The sequence below is a fragment of the Agelaius tricolor genome, unplaced genomic scaffold, assembly GCF_023055355.1.
Source record: "Agelaius tricolor isolate 1412-34295 unplaced genomic scaffold, bAgeTri1.0.p SCAF_6, whole genome shotgun sequence".
Classification (NCBI taxonomy): Eukaryota; Metazoa; Chordata; class Aves; order Passeriformes; family Icteridae; genus Agelaius; species Agelaius tricolor.
In genome coordinates this window covers 52,146,770-52,170,355 of record NW_027269266.1, presented here as the reverse complement: position 1 = coordinate 52,170,355, position 23,586 = coordinate 52,146,770, and the positions used below count along the sequence as shown (strand labels likewise).

At 40.0% G+C, this 23,586-nt stretch overlaps 1 protein-coding gene across 6 annotated transcripts in view; it reads left to right on the top strand.

Annotated features, from left to right (window-relative positions):
- Positions 1-698: 698 nt before the first annotated feature.
- The window catches only part of CDK13 (cyclin dependent kinase 13), a 47,515-nt gene continuing 24,627 nt past the window's right edge, over positions 699-23,586 (top strand). For all 6 annotated transcript variants that reach the window (XM_071429801.1, XM_071429804.1, XM_071429800.1 and 3 more), the window contains exons 1-5: positions 699-2,517; positions 12,219-12,824; positions 15,970-16,137; positions 16,409-16,548; positions 18,446-18,616. In XM_071429801.1, the coding sequence (XP_071285902.1) occupies positions 1,325-2,517; positions 12,219-12,824; positions 15,970-16,137; positions 16,409-16,548; positions 18,446-18,616 (2,278 nt within the window). In that variant the 5' untranslated portion in view covers positions 699-1,324. The remainder of the gene's footprint in view (positions 2,518-12,218; positions 12,825-15,969; positions 16,138-16,408; positions 16,549-18,445; positions 18,617-23,586) is intronic.

Here is a 23,586-nt window from a genome sequence, read left to right as displayed (position 1 = left end):
TTTATCTGAAGAGGTTTTCTCTCACGCCCCCAGTCGATAACCAATGTCTACGTACAATAAAAGCAGGGAAAACCGTATGGGGACCGGCGATTTTCGTACACCACCTCCCAGAGCCTGAGGCGGCGCCCGCACTGCTTCAGCTCACAGAAAGGGCGAGGTGGGCAGCTGCTACGGGGGGTCATCTGGTCCATCCTCCTCCACCAAGCGGGGTCATCCTAGAGCACACTACACAGGAATGCGTCCAGACGGCTTTGGAGCACCTCCAGTGAGGGACACTCCACACCCTCTCTGGGCAGCCTATTTTGGTGCTCGGTCACCCACACAGTAAAAAACTTCTTCCTCGTATTCAGGTGGAACTTCCTATGCATCAGTTTCTGCCCGTTGCCTCCAGAGAGCACAGGGAGAGAGACAAGGCGGGTGCCCGGCGGGCCAAGAACCTCGAGGTCGGGCCTCGCTCACGCTCCCCGCACCGCGCCGGGCGCCATCTTTGGTCCCCTGACGCGGAACAGCCACTGCCCGCGGGACCCGCGGCGCAGTTACTGCGAGAGGGGCAGTTACCGCGAGAGGCACGGGGACGAAGGGAAGGGCCGATGAAGTCTCGCGAGAGCGGGGCGACTCTCGGGCATGCGGGCGAAGGCGGCAGCGCCGCGCCCGATTGGCGGGGCGCGTTCCCCCTCCCCCGCCCGCTTTCGGCGTTGCGCATGCGCCGCGCGCCGCCGGGCCGTGTCCGTGTCCCCCCCCCCGGTGCGTGTGTCACCCGCGCGCGGCGGCGCTGAGGCCGCGAGAGCGCTCCTGGGCACCGGCGGCGCGGGAGCGGCCCCGATACGTGCGGACCCGCCGGGCAGGAGAACCGGGATCGGAGCCGCGGAGGGCCCCGGATACTTCGCCCGGAGGCGGCCCGGCCTGGCCTGACCCAGCCTCCCTGCCAGGAGCGGCTGAGGGAAGAAGTGGAGGAGGCCCGCGCCCCATGCCCGTGTCCCTGCGCGGCGGCGCCCGCGGCCCAGAATGAAGTGAGGAGGAGCCGCCGCCGCTAGGAGACACTTCCGTTTTGCGGGAGAGGCCGCGCCGGCCTGTGGGACGCTGCCGGTGCCGCTCCGCCGCCGCCGCATCGGGCAGCGCCCCCAGCCCCGGCCTCAGCCCGACCCCGTATGTATTGGTGCGGCCCCATGTGAGGCGGGCGGTGCGGGAGCGAGCGAGGCCCCGGCGCGGCCCGCGGGTGTCCGTCCCGGTAGGTGTGCGCGGCGCCGCCGGGTCCCCATGGCGCCCTGAGCGCGACGGTGGCGGCGGGTTCCCTGGGCCGCGCCCTCGGCCGTGAGCGAGCTCGATGCCGAGCACCTCGGACGCGGCGGCCGGCGGGAGCGGGGGCAGCCGGGGCTGGGGCAGCGGCGGTGGCGGCAGCACGGCGGTGGAGGCGGCGGCCGACAAGAAGCGGCTGCACCACCGGAGACGGAAGCGCTTCGCGGCCCAGCCGCAGCCGCCGCCGCCGGCCCCGCACCCGCTGCTGTTCCCGTTGCTGCAGCCGCCGCTTCTGCAGCCCCCGCTGCTGCAGCCGCCGCTGCCGCCACAGTCCCTGCTCTTCCTGGCGGCCACCGGCGCCTCCTCCTGTTGCGGGGACGGCGGGGAGCGGAAGCGGCCGCGAGGCAAGCGGCGCTCGGGCTCCCGGCACAAGCGGCGGCGGGGCCGCGGCGGCGGCGGCGGGGGCACCCAGGAAGCGGAGAAACGGCGCGGTAGCGGCGGGTTGAGCACGCTGGTGGAGGAATACGACGACGTGAGCTCCCAGTCCGAGGGACTGTTGGGCAGCGGCGCGGCCGGCGGGGGCAGCGGTGGGGGCAGCCCGGGCTCCTCCTCGGGCGGTGGGACCCAGCGGCAGCGGGGCGAGGCGGAGCGAAGCGGCCGGTCCCGTCGGGAGCACCGCGGCAGCAGCGGGCGCTCCAAGGAGCGGCACCGAGAGCATCGCCGGCGAGGAGAGGAAAAGACGCAGCAGGAGGGGACGGCGGCACCGGGCCGCGGGGCATCCGAGCCCTCTTCGTCCTCCAAATCCCGCAGCCGCCACAACCACACTGGGAGCCAAGACCGGGAGGGACTCAAGAGCAGCAGCGGCGGTGGCAGCGACAGCCGCAGAAAGGGCTCCCTCCCCTCGCCCAGCAGCAGCAGAAAAGACCGGGAGAGCAAATCGCACCGGAGCCGGACTAAAGCGGCTAAAGAGCCACCGTCGGCGTACAAGGACCCTCCGAAAGCTTACCGGGACGACAAGCTCGAGCCCAAGGCGTACCGGCGGCAGCGCTCGTCGCCCAGCCCCGGCCGGGATGACAGCCCTCCTCTGCACCGCTCCTCGCAGAGCCAGCGCAGCCGCAAGTCGCTCAGCCCGGTGGGCGCCCGCTCGCCACTCAGCCCCTACAGCCGACGCCGATCCCCCAGCTACAGCCGGCACAGCTCGTACGAGCGCGGCGGGGATGTGTCGCCCAGCCCCTACAGCAGCTGGCGCCGGTCGCGAAGCCCCTACAGCCCCGTTATCCGGTAAGTCCGGGCCCGGGGGCGAAGGCGGGATGGGTTGGGGGCCCGCTGTGTGGAGGAGGGGAGTAATGACTGGGGCAGGAATGCAGGAGAGGCCAGAGAGGTTTGCATCCAGCAGCAATCCCTCTCTCTTGTCCTTTTGCTGCCAGAAAGCTGGGGTGAGGGGCAGGGGAGAGGGAGAAGTACAAAGATCTTCCCGTCCTGTCTCTCGGGGAGAAAGGGAGACGCGAGTGCGTGTAACACTTCATGGCTGGTTTCTCTTCGTGGGAGACCACCTGGCTGGAAAAAGGCTTTTACATGTTAAAAGATATGAGAACATTTTCAAATGAGAGTGACTGAAAGAAGATGGTCCTTTGAGGACAGGTTTTCTAAAAGACCAATTTTGATTTTTAAATCTTTGCTTACAAAGTACAGACGTTCTTGTACATTTTTATGTGTTCTGTTCTTGGGTAAAATAGGATGCATATTGAATATATCTGGGTTTGGTTTAATTTCTGCTAATCTAAAGAGAAAACCAGCTGACAGGCAATTTGTGTTTACAAGTGTTTTCTTGCTCTTTTTAGAGGTCTATAGAAGGATTTGGGGTGTCTGTTTTGCTAGAAAATTGAGTCAGTCTCACGTTTTGATAAATTGTCTTGAACTTTGCATAAGCTATGAAAAACATAAGCTCTTTACCTGGTAAGGTTATGCATGTGTATATAATTAATGCATGCTTGCAGAGAATTTTTCTTCAGTTTTAGTGGGAACTCAGGGTGTAAAGATCAGCATTGCATGAGATCTTGAATTTTATGTGGAGAGGAAGTGTGGGCTGTATCTTTCACATCAGATGCAAACCATGTTGTGGAATTAAAGCTCTTCAGAATATTTTAACCTGCAGAAAAGTGCACTGGAACTTTAAAAGTATTTGCTTAGTATGTGTTTATGACTGAAGATTTTTATTTCCTGTATTGGAATCTTACTATTGCCTTGTTGTTTGTAGAGCTGCTTAAATTCATGTCTGGATTTCAGTTTTAAAGGTATCCAGCAATGTGTTGTTCCACTGGCAAGAATTTTGTTTACAAGGCATTACCTGGTGGTTTGTCTGAGAACTGTTCTCTGGTGTTTTTGATAAGCACTTTGTGTTGATCACCATTTGGAGTGTCCTGTGGGGTATCCAGGGAACATGATAAAGCTGTTCCGTGTTTCATTGAGCTCTTGGTAGAGTCTGCTGTCCTGGGTGTGCATTAAATGCTGTTTAAAGAGCAAAGTAACAAAGCTGTGTCCTACTTTGTTCAGAGAGATAGAGCCAAAGCACTGTGGGGTAAGAATAGTGATTGTCTAAAGGTGTGGTTGTATGGAATAATTTTGTAAGCAGTAGGGTGTTCCAAGAAGAAAACACTGTAATTGCTCTGAAAACATCATGCTGTTCTTCTGTGAGATTCTGTTACAATTGGTTAAAATACACTTTCAAAATTATTTGCCTAATAGCACAACAGCAATATTATGTGCATGCCCTAGGAATCAGATTATTTTCTGTAGTTGCTTATATCCTGGAATAAGAAAGCTAATAATGATGCACAGAATTATGCATTTAAGGTTTGCATTTAAGACTAACCAGATTGACAGCCCAGTTAAGTTCAGGGTTCTGTATGCACTGACTAATTGGGCTGTAGTAGAGTTTTGTAGGAGTGTTCTTTTTCTGTTGGTAGTGAGCCTGTGATTTGAAGCACAAAAGTTTGAATCTCCTGATTTTGGTATTCACTCTGCAGTGAGTAAGACTTTCTTGAGCCTGCAGATCTGTTTCTAGAAGTTAGCTTTGTGACTTCTCGCCTTTCTTCCTCCCTCCAGTTGAATTGTAATTTGCGTTCAGTTTTTAACTGCTTACAGACAAATGCAGACTGTCAGGTGTTCAGGAGAGGAATTGGAATGGCTGAGTGAAAAGGAGAGGTTTCTATATGTAGAAAGGTCTGTCCTAATGGGGCATTCATTGCAAAAATGTCACAGAAAACAAAGAGACCTTAAAGTGTGAAGATAAATTGTTAATAATGTTTACCTGTTGTGGAGAAATGAAAGCCAGTGGTTTTTCCTTCCACACAGCTATCGATCATAATGCATATTGCAATGGCAGTGGGGGAATAGAAAGGTAGAGGTTTATGCTTTTTTTTTTAACCATTCAAAACTATGTCATAATCACATTTTGCTTGACTGTGTAGTACTACAGCCAAAATGCTGAACATTTTGCTGTCCTGTTTGATAATGAGACAGTGGCTTTAGACTTGAGAGAGTATTACAGTTTCATGAAGGCAATGCCTTCTTACAGCACCTGTGTCCTTCATGTGGATGACTTAAAGGCTTAATTCTGGGCTTGTATCCAGCTGTAATGATGTCCAGATAGCAGGGACTTTTTATGTGACTGAGTATTTCAGCCTGCAAGTCTTTTTGCTCTTTTTGTTTTATGTCTCATCTATGTATCTTCTCTAATGTTATGTAAATTGCCCTGTTATTTTGGTATGTAGAAAATTATTACAAAGCAGTTCTAGCATGCTTGGAAAGCCTGTGTGTTTAATGCTGATTTTTTAAATCTAGGTGTCTGAGCTGCTTAGGGAGAAACTTCTAGTAAACAGCTGAAGGGAAACAAGTGAAGTCAACTTTGCTAGTTTGAAGCAGCAAAGTTGTTGTGAGGTTTGAATTGCAGTACTGACTTAGCTGGTTTTAGGTGATGTTGTTTGGCTGTGGGTTCTAAGGAGAAGCAAAGACACTGGATATGTGTTCCATACTTGGTGATTACTCTTTAAATGATAGACTAATTACTTTTTCCATTGTAATAGCTGGGAAAGTTTGTGTTTTGGATAAACTGATTGAGCTGTATTCACTTGTTGGACAAAATTTCTTTACTTGCTGCTGGTGGATTTGTATTACTCTTATTTTCTTGTGGATGGGGTAACACAACAGTTCTAAAGTAGCACGTGCATATTTTCAAAATGGAAATTTTTCCAAAAGTATGAGGTATTTATTTCTCTACTGGTAAAATGACTGGATTAAATGAAAAATTTTCAACCAAACCCCATGGTTGACAAAAGAAGCAGACACAGTCTCTTGCTTCGTACAATTTCATGCTAAACTAGTTTCCAGAGAACTTTTTTGTAACTTGAGTCTGGTCATATGTTATGTGATCACACATTTAAATCAGTTAGCAGTATAGATGAGTAATTGCATTTTTCCAAATATGGATACACCTACCCATCTGCTTAGATAAAAGTAAGTGGGTGGGGCACTACTAGATAGTGCTACTATGTGCATAGATGTTGCTTATAGAAAAGATACAAGATTTATTTTTATTTTGGTACTGGAGTAATCTCAGTCTGTATTGGTTACCTAGTCTGTAGTAGTGAGGCTCTGCAGAATATGGGTCATTTATGTGCAAAATCACAAGTGTAGGGAAAACAGTAAAATACATAATCAGCTAGTAAATGGAGAAGCTGCAGTGCCATACAATGATAGGAAAATGACTTCAGTTCCAGTAATTCTACTACTTTTGAATTTAAAGGATTAAAAGAGTTTGACCCCCCCCTTGATTAGTAAAGATAGATTAAAAAAAAAAAAAGAGTTAAAGCTCTCTAATTTTGGTTAGTAAAACTGTATTTTGCAGAATTTAAAATGGACCACTCTAGGTTTTCACTGTTTTGAGTAGCTAATTTTTCCAGTGTGCATTGCTGCCTTTGCCTTTTGCTCATGTGCCTTTCCTTTTTCCTTGTTGCTGGTGCTTCTTTCCTTAATTGAAAAAAAAATTTAATTTGAAAAATTTAACTTCAAATGTGCTTGAACACAGATTTTGAGTTGACTTGACCTTTTGCTGGTTGATTTCTTTGTAGACCAAGTTCTCATGTGATAATAGAGGGGTTTAAAGCAGGCTCAAGAAACAAATAAAAGCCTAGCTCAGAGTTTTCCAGTATGTATTAGAGACCCTTTTAAAGACTTACTTTTAGTTTGAATCAGTAAGGCAGGTTATGTAGTCTTCATGTACAAAGCAGCTGAGTAGGAGGTTGGTTGCAGAGCTGCATAGAATGTAACCTTGAACTAGGGGCTAGAGAAAATAAAATTAATGAATAAGGTATCAAGTGAAAGAATACTATTACTGTAATGGCTTAAAGAAATGAACTATATGTTTGCCTGCTAGACCAACATGGAAAAGCTATAGTATGAGCTAAAGTGTTTTGTCAAGGTGGTTTATGTTACCAAGGGGTTGTAAATGTCTTGGAAGGTCTGTTGTGAAGCCAGTTGATTAAATTTAGGTCTCTCTTCTCAAATACACTTGCTGTGCAGGAAAGGATGGCAGTGCTTAGTCAGTAGTCCAGCATTACCTGTGGGTTAAAGAAAGACCTGGGCTACAGTGGTTGTTTTAACCTCCTTTGGATTGTTAGGTTTCTTTGTTTTGCCTTTATATTCTCATAAATCCCTTTGTGTTATGCATTGTTAAAAGTTACTGACAAAGTTAGTTCCCTTGTTCAGCTCTCAGACCCTTACAAAATTGTTTGCACTTAGGTAACATGTAGCTGGCCACCAGCATGATGGATTAAGCTTGCTCTTAAAGCAGTTAAGAAGAAAAGAAGTTTTCAAGTTTAGAAACATGAGAAGATAAGACATGATTGTACTGATTTGTCAATAAAATGTAACTTTTTCTTGTATTGAGGGGGTACTGAAAGGGACGGAAAGAAACACCTAAAAATGTAGCATGGCAAGAAAAACCATGTAAGCTGAATGAATGAACTGTATTCCTGGAAATCTGACGTAGGTAACAGTTTTCTTTCCTCTCGGGTTTTAAATATCAAGACAGTAAAAGATAGTACTCTAAGCTACTATTTGGAATTCTTTCATTTTCTGCTCGAGAATGTAAGTGGTATTATATCAGTAGACTTTTTTTCTTTGTTAAATTAATCAGTAAATTTATTAGTGATCCAGTGAAGTGCAATAAAATGTTGCCTGTCAGGAAGGAGAAACATTGTAACAGTTTTGAAACCTGTAATTCAAAATGTTTTGATCTCTTAAGCAGTTTTTTCTAAAGTGGCTCAGTGCATTGTATGAAGCAAAGAAACAATGAGTACCTGTTTGTTTTATGAAATGTTGGGTACTAGGCAAAACCAAAAAATTGAAAGACAGAACCGTGATACCTAAACCAACCTTTGTTTTTTTTCCCTTTCATCTTTGAGGGCACTATTTTTCTTGGCCTGAAAAATGGAGTTTTGGTTTCAGGGTGGCTTCCTTACTAGTGCTTTCTTCCTCTATGGCTTTCTTTAAATATGTCTCTTCTCCTATATGGTTTGTAGAGAATATCTTAATGTTTTTGCTTGTTTGTTTGTTTTGCCTTTTATTTTATAGCTATAGCTAAAATGTAATTTCTTCCATGTCCCTTTGCAGCTAGTCTAGTTGTGCCAACTTATAGTCTCCAGGCACATAAGTTTTCCATTTTCTTTTTGTCATCACTCTCTATATATAAAAACACACTGACATCTGTATATGGCTCAGAAAGGATTTTACAAGTGTCATGAAGTGTGGCAGTTGTCCTCTCTGTAGGGATCTACACTTGTGTGAAGTGAATTCAAGATGCTGAAAGAAGATTATTAATGGCTTAAGTGGCAAAGGTACCCTAAAATGGGGCAGAACTTGGGGGTGCAAACAGGGAGAAGCTTCGAAGGAAAGTTACCTTCTTAATAACTTAGGCTTCTTATTAGCCTCTCCCCTTGTGTGTTAACAACACACGCTGGTGCTTCAGTTTAAGAGAGTGAAATGTGGCCTTTAGGTTTAGTAAACTTCCTGATCTCTCCTTACTTCAGGAAGAGAAATTTGAATTGCATTGTTCAATGTATTTACTTTTTGCATTGCAGGTCTGTGCTGTTGCAGCCATCGTTCTTTTGCTCCTTTTTACTGTATTAAAAACAGGCTGCTGACTACATCTGAATCAGTTGGTGTCGAATGTCAGATAAGGCATTTTACATGTATGTGTATGCATGCACACACATTTAATAGAGACCTGCTGGAAGATTTAGACTGTACTTCAGATGTCTCTCCTGGTGTGTTTTCAGGGTCTCACTAGGTAGTCAGTGTCCCATTAACTGGCAGACACTGGCTGTTGTGCAAGTGCATTTCTATGCTTCTGTGACTTCATCTTTTATGTCAAATGTTAGGTCTGAACAGAGTGAGCTGGCTGGTTTTATTATGTATTAGGCAATATTTTTCCACTCTGAGTGCTGTATAAGTTTTAAGGAAAAGCTTGTAAATGTGTCCATATTTTTGGACACATTTTTATAGGTGAAACCTAGTACATAACTTGTTTAGTCTTTTGGGACTTCTGAACTACACAGATGAAAGAAAGTGATAGTTGAGTGTTTAGAAAGACCATTAAGCTTATGAAAACAGCAGGTGTTATCATTGTAACTTGAATAACTAGCACTTAGACAAATATGCTTTTTACTTAAAATTCAGGATTTGTCAGTTTGGTTGAAAATGCTTTTGCATTAATAATTAATGCTTTTGCTGTATTCTCTAGGGTCTACCTCAGTGGTTCAGGTACAGCAAGGGATTCTTGCTAAGGTTTCTGGGCTGCTAAAGGTACCATATATAGGTAATATAATAGTTTTTCTGACATAAATAATGAAAAGTTTTTGGAAAATTTAAACCAGTGCAGTGTTATAACCGCTGTTATAATCAGTCAACATATTTCATAACTAGACTACTGTCATTTTGATCCACTATTAAGGGCTGTAATAGGTACTGGGACTGAAGGTTAACTATTTGTGTGCATGCACATCTGCTGTCTCCCACATGAATGCAGTTCTGACATGGAAAAGTTGTGTAGTTGTCATGTGGAGTGTGAAACCCATGATGGATGATGGTTGGGTTTGTTTTTTTTTCAGCTGAGCTTGCATAAATTCATGTCCATGGCCCAAACTCTCTTGACTAGTATTGGTAAAGTACACACATCAATCCACTGTCGATTCTTACTTGTTTTTGAAATACAGAAGTGTAGGTTATTTTTGCCCTACGTTTTCAAAACTGCCACTTCCTCACTGAGTTATGGTAGCTGAATCAGATGATGAAATTAGTTGTCATTGATTTGAACAGATTTTTTTTCATTTTATCCTTAGTAGTGAGCTAAACAAACCTGTTTTTTTTTTGGTGCCAAAGTGGAACAGAACCAGTCTTAGAATCAGGCACAGTATCTCACCAACTGTGTTGTTTTAGGCTGCTACTTCTCTTTTCTAGTGCATGTGAAATTATGTCTGTATTTATTAGTTACATGATTACTTTCTTTGTTAGGTATCAATCAAAATGAACAAGAAACCCCACATCATCCTTACGAAAGAAGGAGGGCTCATTTTGAGACCTTTAGGGCGTGTTTTAAATTTAGTACAGGTTGCAATGATGTACTTGGGATGGAGGTTATGTTCTACAGGTAATTGGAGAGAGTCTGAAATAGCTGATTTATAAACAAGATGTGCAAGGAAATTTTTTCCAAGACAGGTCAGTGACATCCTTGCAAATGATGCACCATTTATAGAAGTCAGTTTAGGACTAACAGGGACTCTTAGCTTGTGCTTGATGCTGGAGAAATGCAATGATACTGATTCCAGGGCGGGTGCAAATCTGCAGCAGTAGCACCTCTGTTTGAGATCTACAGTAATTCCTCTCCAAAAGTGAGACAGCAGTGTGAAGAGAGCTCTGGTATAGCATTTGAAGTGCGTGTATTTTTTATATCCTTTTTCTTCCTGCTACATTGTTTTAACTCTGTATAATGGAACTTTGTACCTTTTTAGTCTTACTCTTGTTTGGCCAAGCCTCTGAATATATTCTGTGGGATTTAGCACTTAGATCTTCAAAATAATGAGAAAAATTACTTCAGCAGCAGGATTCATAATGAAGAAAGCGTTTTCAGTGGAATTTTTTTGCCCAATATTATTATTTTATTTGGTGTTTATTAGACATGAACATTAATATCTCTTTACTGAGTAAACCAAACGTTAGATTTTGGTTGAAAATTGTTAGAAGAGAATTGTGAGGCTTTTTTCAATTAAAGTGTAAAAAACTTTTAGGATTATTATTGCTATCTGTTATTGTGACCCTGCTGTGCCAGAAAATCCTATAAAACCTGCTTCCTGGTGTATAATTGAACTGTGCTAGTTTCCAAGAGTTATCTTCATCTGGGATTTTTTTTTTTTTTTTTTTTTTTTCATTCATGAGTCTCTAGCCCTTTGGATCAATTTCACCTGTAGAATTTTGAAGCTTGTGCTATACTATATAGTGTGCATACACATTGTTTCAGTCACTTTTTGATTTATCTGAGTGACTTTTTATTGGGTAAGAGTTCCTGCATTATAAAAGGACGAGAGTGTAAATTTAGAAATTAGTCAATATTGCACACAAAAGAAACGTTATTGTACTAGATTAAATATTTGTTTAGTTGAAGCATTGTGATGTAATTTCGTGTGTTGATAATTAAAACTGAATTGATTTAATTGTCAGTAAAATTAAATTTGGTGTGGGATGGGTAGTCCTGATCATAGGGATTGTAGCTGGCATTCTTTTGGTTTATTTATTGGGTTACTTTTTTTTTGTTGGTTTGGTCTGGGTTTGTTGTTTCCTTTTCTTTTAGCAACCTCCATACATTGGTGTGTTATCTTTTGAACTCTGAAATTCTTGTATCTTCAGTAAGTTTTATTTTTGCTATTTCTTGATACTTTTTTCTTTGTTCACCTGATGAAGACTGGGTGTTTTTAATCCTGAGTATGCTTTTTCCTCCAAATAAGGAAAATAGATTTCCATCAAACTTTAATCAAGAAAATACTTGTAAATCTGATGAATATCCTTGTTATTCTTGGTATGGTAAAATGGATGAAAACCCCTACATTTAATTTACTTTATTTCATAACATTGCTATGTGGTTGCTTTGATTTTTTTCTTTTTTTCTTCTTTCTGTTAGTGTCTGCATTCAGATGCAGTTATAGCATAGTCCCATTTGTGGGTTATGTTTGCTTGTCAATAACTGTAACAAATGTTGGGTACTTGGGCTTTTTGGGAGCTGGGGAGGTTGTTTGTTTTGGTTCTTTTTGAAGTTGTACAATTAGATTTCAGAAAAGGAAAGTTGTCTTTCAGTTGGCTACATTGCAGCCTTTAGTATTCAATTTTTTTCTTTAGTGTTCCATTTTTTTCTCAGTTCATGAATTTTGATATTTATGGAAGTGAAAATTCAGACATTCCTACAATTAAAAACAGTGTTGCTTAGATTTCTCTTGTCCTGTGTAATTTTAATTTAATTTTGTTGAGTCTGACTATGTATTCAGTTGAATTTTTCTCAAGTACTGTATATATTAAAGGTGTTTGTACAAGTTGCATACATTAAGATTTTCTTTAAGGAGAAAAATGTCTCTTAAGTAGTGAGGCGAGCAGAACATTTCTTGCCTTGTATAAGTATTGTATTTTGCAGTTCTGTGAGATGAGAAACTACGTATGAGAATTTTCATGTCTTCTAACAGGAGGGTGTAGAATCTTGATTGGTTAACTATAGAATTTTTTTTTAATGCATGGTCTTTCCTACTTCATAGATTTCTGTTTATTCTATTATCATGGTGATAAGAGTTGATTTAAAAAATGTAATTTGTCAAAAAAGTAGATGTGCTGGGAAAGCAGCTAGATTCTTTTTACCTGGGTAAATTTTTACTTTTTTGAAACAGGAGATCAGCAAAATCTCGAAGCAGAAGTCCATATTCATCAAGGCACTCCAGGTCTCGTAGCAGACACAGATTGTCTAGATCCAGAAGTCGTCATTCAAGTATTTCTCCTAGTACATTGACTCTGAAGAGTAGCCTGGCTGCTGAGCTGAACAAAAACAAGAAAGCAAGAGCTGCTGAGGCAGCCAAAGCTAGTGCAAAAGCTTCCAATACTTCAACACCTACTAAGGGAAACACTGATGCTGCTGTAAGTGCACCTCAGGTGAACAATGTTAAAGACCTGAAGAAAATCAAAACGGAGCATACACCTTCTCCTACCAGTAGTGCAAATCTGAAAAACGACAAGGCAAAAACAAAGGTCTCACTTCCTGAAACAAAAGCAGAAAATAATTTAATTGCAGACAAAACTACCAAACAGAAGCCTGCAGCAGTAAAAGAGAATAAATTGACTGTTGTGAAGCAGCAACCGGTCCCTATAAAAGAGAAAAGCAAACCAAGTACACCAAGTGTAGTAGCCAAGGAGAAGGATCGAATTGTTGCACTACCGACCTCCACACTACCACCCTTGCCTTTGCCTCCCACACTGCCTGAAGATAAAGAAACTGATAGGTGAGTTGTGACAGAGATCTGCTTTTGGGATTGTTTGTTCCTTTTTATAATGGTTGTTGTTGTTTCCTTTGGAAAATAAATATAAAACTATGTGCCAGGTCAGGCTAATGCATTATTTAATTTGTTCTTGCTCTTCAGCTGGTGACTGGTGACTGTTAATGAACTGGAGGAATTTGATCTTAAAAATAACTCTAGTTCTAGTTGAAAAAAGAAGAGTTTGGTCTAAGAAGAATCTTTCTATAAAAAGCCTTGTAAAGAATTCAGTAACAATATGAGAAAATTATTTAGCTGGGGTTCGAAGAAAAGATTCTCTTCCCTTTGCAAAGCAATTGTTTTATAGTAGGGTGTTATTTTAGTGTAATTTATTTCAAACATCAGTATTACTTTGAGTATGTATAATGGAAATGAGGTTCTTGGCTTGCCATTTGTGCTAATTTTGAAGCGTAAAAATTGGTCGGTAGTGAAGAAATTAATTTCTGTGTCCAAGTGTCATATGAATTTAGACTATGATAAGTCTGTTTGTAGTCCTAACAGAGAATCTCTGCTGTGATTTGTGGTTTTGTGGGTTTCTTTGGGGTTGTTTTGTTTTGTTTTGCTGAAGGTGCTACATGCCTCTCACATGTATGCAAGAAATCACTTCACAAGTAAGACGGAAATTTCTAGCTAGAGGTGAAAATGTTTCTCTTGTGTTTGCTAGTAATTTAAGTTTGTATTAAACATTAAGGCTGCATAGAAGCCTTGGGAAATAAATGCAACCTAACATAGTATTAGATAATTATATATTATTTTTTAGTTGTAAGAAAGAAGTAGTTTCTTGCCCTTCAGCATTAAACTCTAGCAAATGTAATAATGGTGTAGTGCATGTATGATTACATTTTCATTTGTGACAAAGCCATCCTCTCCAGGTAAATGAGAATCTTGATACTGTGAGCAAGATTTACTGTTTTATCTAAAAACTAGTCTGTGTAGTTTAACTAAATATTGCTGGCATTGAAATATTAATTGCAACAACATGAAATGAGATTTCATTTGAAGCTGGATGATTGCTTCTGATATTATTATTATTGTTATATTTTAATGGATTATCTGTTTTAAGTTAGCTAGGCTGAGGAGTTAAGCTACAGTTGAGCAGTGGTTCTTTCATTCTCCTTTCAAAGTGGGCTCATTCTCCTTTCAAAACCAAAAGCTGCATTAGAAAGATTAACGAGAAGTAATTGAAAGTCTTTTATGCTTTGCTTAGTTTTGCCTATAGGATGTTATAAACTTTGGATCAGAAATTATAAGTAATGATAAAGTTTAAGTCATCAAAGGAAAAAGATCAATGTTTTTAATTGAACAGAGGCGGAGGAGGGCAAAGGTATTTACCTTGGGCTGTAGGTTACTGTGGGGAAATTGTGTCAACAAAGAAAGTTGGAACTCGATGCTATGCAGAACTGTCTGGTTCCTTCAGTAAGAATTTCATAAACTCACAAATAAGCAACCTAAGGGAACATCAGTGTTGCTACCCTGCAGTGCAGGTTAGCTGAAAGGGAAAATTGCCCTGGTCATTAATGAAAAAGAAGCTGCTCTTGGCTGCCTCTATTTTCATGTGCTACTTTTAAAATCTGTGTCAGAACCTTTCATATGTTAGGCTTTCACTCCTATTGAAAATTCTGGGGAAAAATTGTGAGAGAAATACTATTATATAAACTTCAAAATAAGAGTTTTTTATTGCCATGACAGTTACATGCACTGCACTAAGGTGGTTTATTCTTTATAGCATGTTAACCATTATATTTGTGATGAGGGCAGTCTATGCTTCCTTGTGATGCTTCTTTAAAATGGGGCAGTGGCTGTTTAGGAAGCGGTAAAAGGACATCAAAGGGTTCAGTTGTGACAGAGAAGCATAGACATATGCAATACACTGGAATTCTCTATTTGAATATATAAGGACTACTTATTGCAAGAAAAGTAAGAAAAAAATGTATGCATTCTGTATTGTGTGGGTTGGCAATATGTTTCCATTTATAGAAGTTCCTGCTTTATCTACGAAACTAAGCAGGTAAGAAGTTGTTGAAAAACTGTCACAGAGAAGGATGAATAGTGCCATTTGGCAAATGCAGCTAACTTGGTAAATGTCCCCTCAAAGCATGACTTAAGTTTTATTGATACGGTGATGGAAATTGAAAGAGTGAATACTGTGTGAGTGTCCCATAGGAGAGAAATAATTATGTAATTATAAAAAGTTTAGAGATGATCATGGCTTTAAAATTACTGGATATGCAGCAGCTGAACAAATCTAGCTAAACTAAAAGAAGTTGTGGTAAAATTGAGCTATGTACTTAAGAAAAAAAAAATCCTGCAGCAGTAATGATTCCCCATTAGAATGGTAAGAGCATTTCTAAGATCACTGTGTAATTGTTAAAAGATGCTGTACATGTGTTTGGGGATTTTTCTCAAGACAGAGATGAACAGTATCTGTTACCTAATTATGATTGGTTAAAAATCAGTCATATATCAGTAACCCATGTCAGAAAATCATTGTCATTATTTTCATCTGGTATTTTTTTTCTCACTTGATATGCATGCTGATACTAGACATGTGTTGAATCTGGGGTGTTTCAGCAGATGCATGCAATTACAATTTGTAAGCGAGGTGATGTGGACAGGCTTGTAATGCCCGGCAGTGTTAATGTAAGCATGAAGCTCATTAGCTGTGATGACCAATTTTAGAGACAACTGGATTAGTCAGATCTTCTCTCTTATATGGGAAGTCAGAGTACAGATTTTACCACTGTACTTTTGATGTCCAGCAGCACCTGAGCTCTAAATATTTGTAATAGTCTAGGTCATAAGCTTGGAAAGAAGCTCATGTGGCAGAAGAGGTCTGGCCTGGTAAGGCTTATTGTGTCATCTTACCTCAGCTTTCACCAGGAAGGTCTGCTTTCACAGTTCTGTGGAATTGTGGTTGTTAACTGTGCATCTTCCAAAGAGCTATTTGAGTCATTTATCCAAGTCCTGCAAATTTTAAAAGCAGATTTCAAATGTTGGTGCATTCACAGTCTAGAATATATTATTTTTTGAAAAATAATTCTAATAAGTTTTGCCTTTATGCTAATATTCTACTATCTTCAACTTATTAGCAAAACAATGTTTTTTTTAATAGTTTGAGAGAAAATCTTTCAGTGAAGTCAGTTAAAGAAACAGAGAAGAAACTTCGCCATCTGCTTGCAGACTTGCCTCTTCCACCTGAGCTGCCTGGAGGAGCTGAGGTACCCAAAAGTCCTGAAGAAAAGAAACCAGCAGTTCAGTTACATAGCAAGAGAAGACCAAAGTATGTTTATTAAACTTTTTTTAAAAAGCTTATTAAGCAAGTAGAAATAATAATAGTTTCTTTAAAATTTGTTCTTGTCGAAAGAGTTCTGCTTTTTGGCATTTTTAATATTAATGTGGCTTGACTCAAACTGCATGGTTTATTGCCACTTAATTAATAGTAATAAGACAGTTAACTAATAACGTCTCAATTAGTGTTGAGAGTGTCTTCAAAGTTAAGACAATGTATAGACACACTAGCTGTATCCTTAAAAATATTTGTTGCTTTGTAGAATATGTGGACCACGACATGGTGAAACGAAAGAAAAAGAAATAGACTGGGGAAAGCGCTGTGTGGATAAATTTGATATAATCGGTATTATTGGTGAAGGCACTTATGGGCAAGTTTACAAAGCCAAAGATAAAGATACAGGTAAGTTCAAAAAAGATAAATGTAGTTTTACAATTTTAAGTGAATAGGATGGTTTTGGTTTTTGTTTTATATTGAGTAAAATTTGTGGTATTCTGTCCTCTTATGTTTTGAAGTTTTTTAGTTATTGGTGTGTTCAGTTTTAAGTTTAGCATTTGTCTAAATCAGAAATTATTGTTTGCTGCATTGGAAAATCATTTCTCTGCAAAGCTGTGGCTGAAATGTAGCTGAATAGTCCTAAATTCTGATTCTTAGTTTTTGAGTTTTGATGGTCTCGATAAAGTTGAACTAGTAAAGAAGAGAGGCTAAAGACAGGTTGGCAAACTGTAATGAAGTTTGTAAAGGGATGTAACTGTGAAAGAAGCTATGCATAAAATTGGGTCATGGTTGTTTGTACTCCAGTAGTCACTAGTTCATAGTAGGAAGAGAATCTGCTTCTGTGCAACACAGCCGTGAAGAGTTGCACAAGAGGTATTCTTGCAATATAACTGACTTTACAATAGTCACATTCTTTTTTAATTTCATATTAAAATATTGCTGAGATGAGTGAGCAGTCACCACTAGGATACATAATATTGTCACTACTTCTAAATAGATTATCCAAATTCCTTATATATGCTGTATGCTGTGTGATTGTTTTGTGATTAGTTAGTAGTTCTTTCCATGATTGCTTACCCTTCTGGCTTATTTGTGCATGCTTTCAATGCTGGACCATTTTCTACTTCAGCAGTAACTGGATCCCATTGGAGCACATACCAGCCTCAGTTCCTTCTTTCTGATCGCCAGAAGAATAAGCAGTGTGATTATAATTCCTTCTTTATTCTTTACCTGTCCTTGTGTCAGTTCAGCTTTAGTTCTAACTGAACTGTCACAGATTTTTGCCTCTACCTTGAGAACTTTTGCAAATCATTGTTAGGATCTCCTGAGATACTCTTCCTTGCATATTTGCATTTTAGTCCTTTCATAACCATATTGCCTTTTTGGCAAACTTCAGGTTATTTGTGCGTCACAGTCATCTCTTAACCTCCCCTCCCATAGAAGTTGTCGCTTTCTGCATTGAAGGTGTCTGTACAGATACAGCAAGCAAATCTGTTAGCTTTGGATTCAAATCCTGTGTGGAGAGTGGCATTATGGCCTTTGAGATACCTTAGAAGAAGCTGTATAATGGGCTTTCAGAGCAAGTGGATGTGGTGTCATGCTGGAATATGATCTATTGTGAGTGTATCGTGTAAGTTAGTGTAGGGTAAGTACTTTTTAGAACTAACACAGATACCTGGGCTGTCAGTAAACTTCCCAGACACAGCAATAAATTTCAAGAACAAAACGATTGAACTAGCATGTATGGTCTGTAGACATACTCCATCATGAGTAGATCATGCTCCTGCCATTTTTGTAGACTCCAGTTTGATCCAGCCCACCCTGCAGTAAAATAGTTAGGGAAAATCTCCTCACTGTAAAAATGGCAGTGCCACTTGTGCTTGTAGAAAGTATATTGATGAATTTGAGGACTCTTTAGTCATCTGCCTCATACCTTGAGCTGCGTAGTATTTCTGGCTAGATACATGCATTCTGACCAGTGGTAATGCAGCATTAAGAAATCCAGAGCAGTCACAGGCCTCTGTCTCTAAAGCTGCTGCTGATAATCGCTCTTTACTGGTTGACATGGTGTGGAATATTGGGATATGTGAGTGAGTAGTGCAGGAGGAAGGAGGATAGCCGTTATAGTGTGTGTAGCTGAAAATTCTCATTTGTAGTTTTGCTTCTGTATGTGATGCTGATTTCTGTTCAGCATAGTGTTTGATGCAAGCATCAGGGTTTTGAACAACAAACATACAAATCAATACTAAATCCCATGGTTTGGTTGCTAATCTTAATGGCTTTTATTTAAATTTTCTCTTAGGGGAAATGGTAGCACTGAAGAAAGTACGACTGGATAATGAAAAGGAAGGGTTTCCAATTACAGCTATTCGAGAGATTAAGATTCTTCGACAGCTTAATCATCAAAGCATTATCAACATGAAGGAAATAGTGACAGATAAAGAAGATGCTTTAGACTTCAAGAAGGACAAAGGTATGTATGCTAACAGGGCTTGCTCTTTCTGGACCTGTTCTTAATGTGATAGTCTGCTATGCTGGATTAAAAGTTATGATTCATTAAAAATATGTTTGCAAATTGTGATGCTTGATGAGGGATTTTAATTTTGATTTAAATACTATAAGAAGTTGTTTATTTATCTCAGCTATGCATTTTGCTTATAGAAACATTTTCTGCCAATATTTTGTGGGATAAAAAAAGGTATTGCTTGATTGTGGTTTTGCTGTGGAAGAACAGATGTTTGAGTCCTTGATACCCATGGATTAGGGAGGCCAGCAATAATAGGAAGCTCTTAATTGTGAGCTTTTCTTAACCTTTTATTTTTTTAGTACTTCCTCACACCATTTAGAGTATAGTAGGTTGAATGTTGAAGAGATGTTTTTAATTTTAGGCCTCGGTTTTATATTAATTGTTCTTCAGTTATTTTCTTGATGATTAGGCACATGTGTTTTGTGGGCTAGAAGAAGAGTAAATTAAAAGTATGAAAAGCAAGATTTGTACAGTGGTAGTGTTTTTCCCCAAAGAGAAGGCATGCAGACTTATACTCTTGGTTCCTTCAGTTTTAAGTCTGTCTTGTTTGAATTGTTTCAACCTCCTTAGTCTAGAGATTCAAGCAAACAGAGTGAAAATCATGCAGTGTTATTGCTTGGTACCTCTGATACCAGAGTGGTATTTTGCCCCTAGAGGCATTTCATTTTAGGTCTAAGTGTTACAAACCTATCATTTTGGACCTATTTTAGTGTCCTGTGGGCAATTTGTTACATAGGCTGGCTTAAAATGTTTGGAATGTGGTACCTGTCCTTCTTCCCTGCTCTCCCTCCCTGAGTCTCTATACAGCATGCCCAGCAGCAGTGCAGATAGAAAATGCTGTGTGTACTGCATGGCCAGCTGAAACAATACCAGGTGATATGATCATTCAGAAGGTGGATATGAAGCAGGAATTCGTTTGGGTTTTTTTCCTAGCATCTTTGGAGAGTATAATACCTTGAAGTATGTACAGCACTGACATGCTTAAAAGTGGGAAGTATCTAGCAAGAGTTTCTCAAGAGTTGTGCAGGTTCAGCGGTCAGGCCCCACTCAAAATCCTGACAGTCTGCAACATCCAGTTTAGTCTTTATATGAGAATCTTGCACTAAGTTTTAATTAGGTGTAACCTACTTGGGTAATGAGACCACTCTGAGTATTGACTAAATACATAATGACTCATTAATGAGTTTTCTTTCTTTCTGTTTAGTGTTGTGTTTAGAATTGAATAGTAAATTTCAATTTTTTTTTGTCCAAGTCTGTGTTTGTGCTTTTGATATTACTTCTGATTTAATTTCTTGGTTTTTTTTAACAGTATATTACATTTTCTGAAAATTTACAAGGGCAGGGGTTTCTCTGGAGAAGAATTCTGTTCTATTCTGCTAGAATAGAATTAATTTCTGATAGTTGACTAAGTTCTGATAGCTTCTTGAAAACATTAGCAGGACAATGAGACTGCTGTTAAAACTTCTCTGTGAAAATAAGGAAGTTGTGTGTTTTTTTCAGGCACTGTATTCCGTATTTCTCTAATGAGTAGTTCATTGTGAGATAGGGATTTATAGCTGAGTTGTGGCCAAATTGTAGTCTGTGCAGAGAATGAATGCAAGTGGGAGGAAGTTTGGTCATTTTCACAGTAAAGTGTTGCAAATACAAAAGTAGGTTACTTAACAAGGAACCATTAGAAAAGTGGTAGTGATATCTTACAAGAGGCAGAGGTTAGAGTAAAAGCAGGGTGTTTTGCCTATATAATGAACATGCTTATGCTTAATGTATAATACGTGTTTACCATAGCTTTGAAATATGACTTGGAAAACCCTGCTGATACCGCACTTAGAAGAGTAGGGAATAAGAACATTTTGCTATCACATGTTTTTCTAGTTATTATGAGTGAAGTTAATTTTGTTTCTAAGGCTGTGTATCATATCCTGACATAGTACTCATCTGCTTTTTCACTTAAGGGAGTGTGGGGGTTTTTTTTGGTTGGATCTCAGTAGTTTAATATACAGTACATTCAGTTTTCTGACAATAATGTGAGTGTTGGGCCCACTTTACAGTACTTGATTTAAGGATACTAAGATAGTAACGTTGCACTGCAAGCCAGCAATAGCTTGGCTTGTGCAACTTTTTCCTGATATTTTGAGCTGCCTTACATGTTTTTAAAAGTGGCATACTCAAAAGTCTGGAAGAGAGAGGATTACTTGTTCCCCATATTAAAGCTTGTCTCAATATTTTCAACAAAGAAAATGGAAGAAATTATATCTGTGTTGTATCTTGGCCAGCTTGGACTATAAATTTAAAGACATGAACAGCTTTGATAGATAGTTTTGGGTTTATTCTTTCTCTAACTGTTTGCAAAAGAAGTGTAACACATTGGAGCAGTGTGTTACAAATTTTCTAAGTGCATTTCCCTCCATCAGTGGAAGTCAGCACCTTAGGCAGCATAATTGTTTGTATAAATTGGGTATATACAAAACAGAGTGGGTGATGCATGGGTCTGTCTGCTGAGGATCAGAAGTTGTTCACTTTGCAATCTTTATTATATGTGAGATGTGCTTGATGACGAAGTTGGAGAATGGCATTACTGATTACTGGTTAGTAATGTAACATCTTGATTCTCAGGCACAATCCTGATAGATAAAACATATGTTAGGTGTGGCCACAAGGTGTATTCATTTTATATGTTACTTGTGTAGGCTTTTCTCACCTACCTATCATTCAGAGGCAGATAGGTGAACACCCAAACTTAATGATGGGAGCTTATGACTCTGAGGTTGTATTCAGTCTTTTGTGTGTTGAGCCACCTTATCAGTTATAAAATGAATTATTGAGAAAATGCTTTCTAAATTTGAGCTGTTGTCAGTTTTGGTATTTTTCCTTTGTGTGTGTATAATTTATATGACTTTGGTGTATGTCTTTTTACTTTGAGATGCTTCTTCAGTTCTCAGTTGCCTCTAACAGCTGGGAGATGTTTGCAAGTGCTCAACAGTCTAGCTATGGGATTGACATGATCTCTTTTTACTAAACAGATGGAAAATGCATGATTTAGTTTTTGTTGCTGTGAATGTAAACACAGTAAGTGTACAGCCTGACATACCTTCCTCCTTTTGACCTTTTGACTGGGACAGGTATGTTTGCTAATCTGAGGGAGGATGTAAAACTTTGCATGGAGACCAATAATAAAAGATCTGATTCACATTGCAGCTTAAGGGTTTTTTTCTGGTTGGTTTTTTTTTTTGTTGGTTTTTTTTTTTTTTTTTTGTGTGTGTGAATTGCCTGTTTGTGTGTGTGTTTCTATAATTTTAAGATCTAAGTTTACTTTAGATTAAATTTTGAATTGATTTGCAGTACAAATCAGCAAACTTTTTGGGCTTGAAATTGGTATTTATATTGACAGTACTGTAGTACAGGAGGACACTGACTGCAGTATGTTGTAAAATGACTGACAGGTTACTTTCTCACAGCTGTCAAGTAGTACTTATTCTGAAATCTTGTGGTTTGGAAGGAGTCTGTGACATCAGTCATGTACTCAATGTTGCATGGTAGCTGGTTTTGTCTGTGTTTCCTAGGAAGTTGAGTAAAAGCAGAGGTGTGAATTTCAGAAACCTCTAATGCTCTACAGCTTGCCTTGCTGCTCCCAAAACAGCTGATAGAAACTTACCCTAAATAGTTTTCATGCTAGAGCTAAGTGATCAGGAATAGTGTGACTGCTTGAGTGGTGCTTCCTATTTGTGTGTGCTGTACTGGGGTTTGGTCTGGAATAAGCGCAGACCTAATTGTGTGACTTTTTAACTTGTTCCATTTCAAAGGGAGAAAAATTTCAAATTTTTAATGAAAGATTTTTTTTTTTGGTCTGCTTTAAGTTTTTGGTTTTGGTTTAGTTGTTTGGGTTTTTTTCCTTATTTCCCTGTATTACGTGATAAAACAAGGAGAGTATTTACTCCCAGGGCTTCTGTATGTTCTTGGATACAAACTACAAATGTTTCAGAACATATGTGGAGTTCCTGCAAGAGGAAAATGCAGTTGAACTTGAAAGGGGAGAATAACACTGTCATTAAATAGAAATTTAATATTGTGTGAAAATGTACAAAAGTAGTATAGCAGCAATGTTTTCTTAAGTCTTAAGGGATTAATTCAGCAGCTATGGATATATTTGTTGTTCTGGCAATCAGAAAATAGATTAATAAAACCTAAGTCAAATAAAAAGACAATTGTCTCTTGAAGGAACTTTAAGGAATTTAAGTGTAAGGAACTTTAAGGAATTGGTAGGCAATTTCTTCTTTAGTTTTCAGATTGTGGTTGATAAAATCCTGCATAAAACTCTTGGAATAGTATATCATGAGTACTGGAAGAGAAATGCTAAGGAAATAAAATAGTAAATGTAATCTTATTATATTTAATCAATCAACAGTAAGAATAATCTATGTATTGCATAGAAGAAGCTGGAAAAGGCTTTGTAGCAAAATTAAAACCTGCTGTAGTTTTCATTTTGAAAACGGAGTACAGAACAAATGTTGAAAACATGTTTCACAACTCAGCATTGTACGTACTATGCATTGAACTAGGCAGGGATACTGGAGTTTCTTTAAAGCATTTCTGTATTTCAAGATACTATTGTAATGCATTTATACTAGAATTGAATTTAAATTTGCATGTAATAAGGCCTTTCTGGTCTCCTGGGTCCTCACATCTCTATCTAATCAGACATTTTGAGAAACACTGAACACCTTTCCTCTGAATTACATTTGGAAAAAGCTTGTTTAAAAGACATAATCTATGGGGGCTTTTGGATCATTCTCCCCTGCACCACCACCCTCCCCTCCCAGTCCGAAATACTTGTATCTTTAAGAACAAACGGTGTCCTGTTTTGTTGGATCTGTGTGATTTGAAGACACTCCAAAGAAATCCAGAGCCTGCCTGTGTCA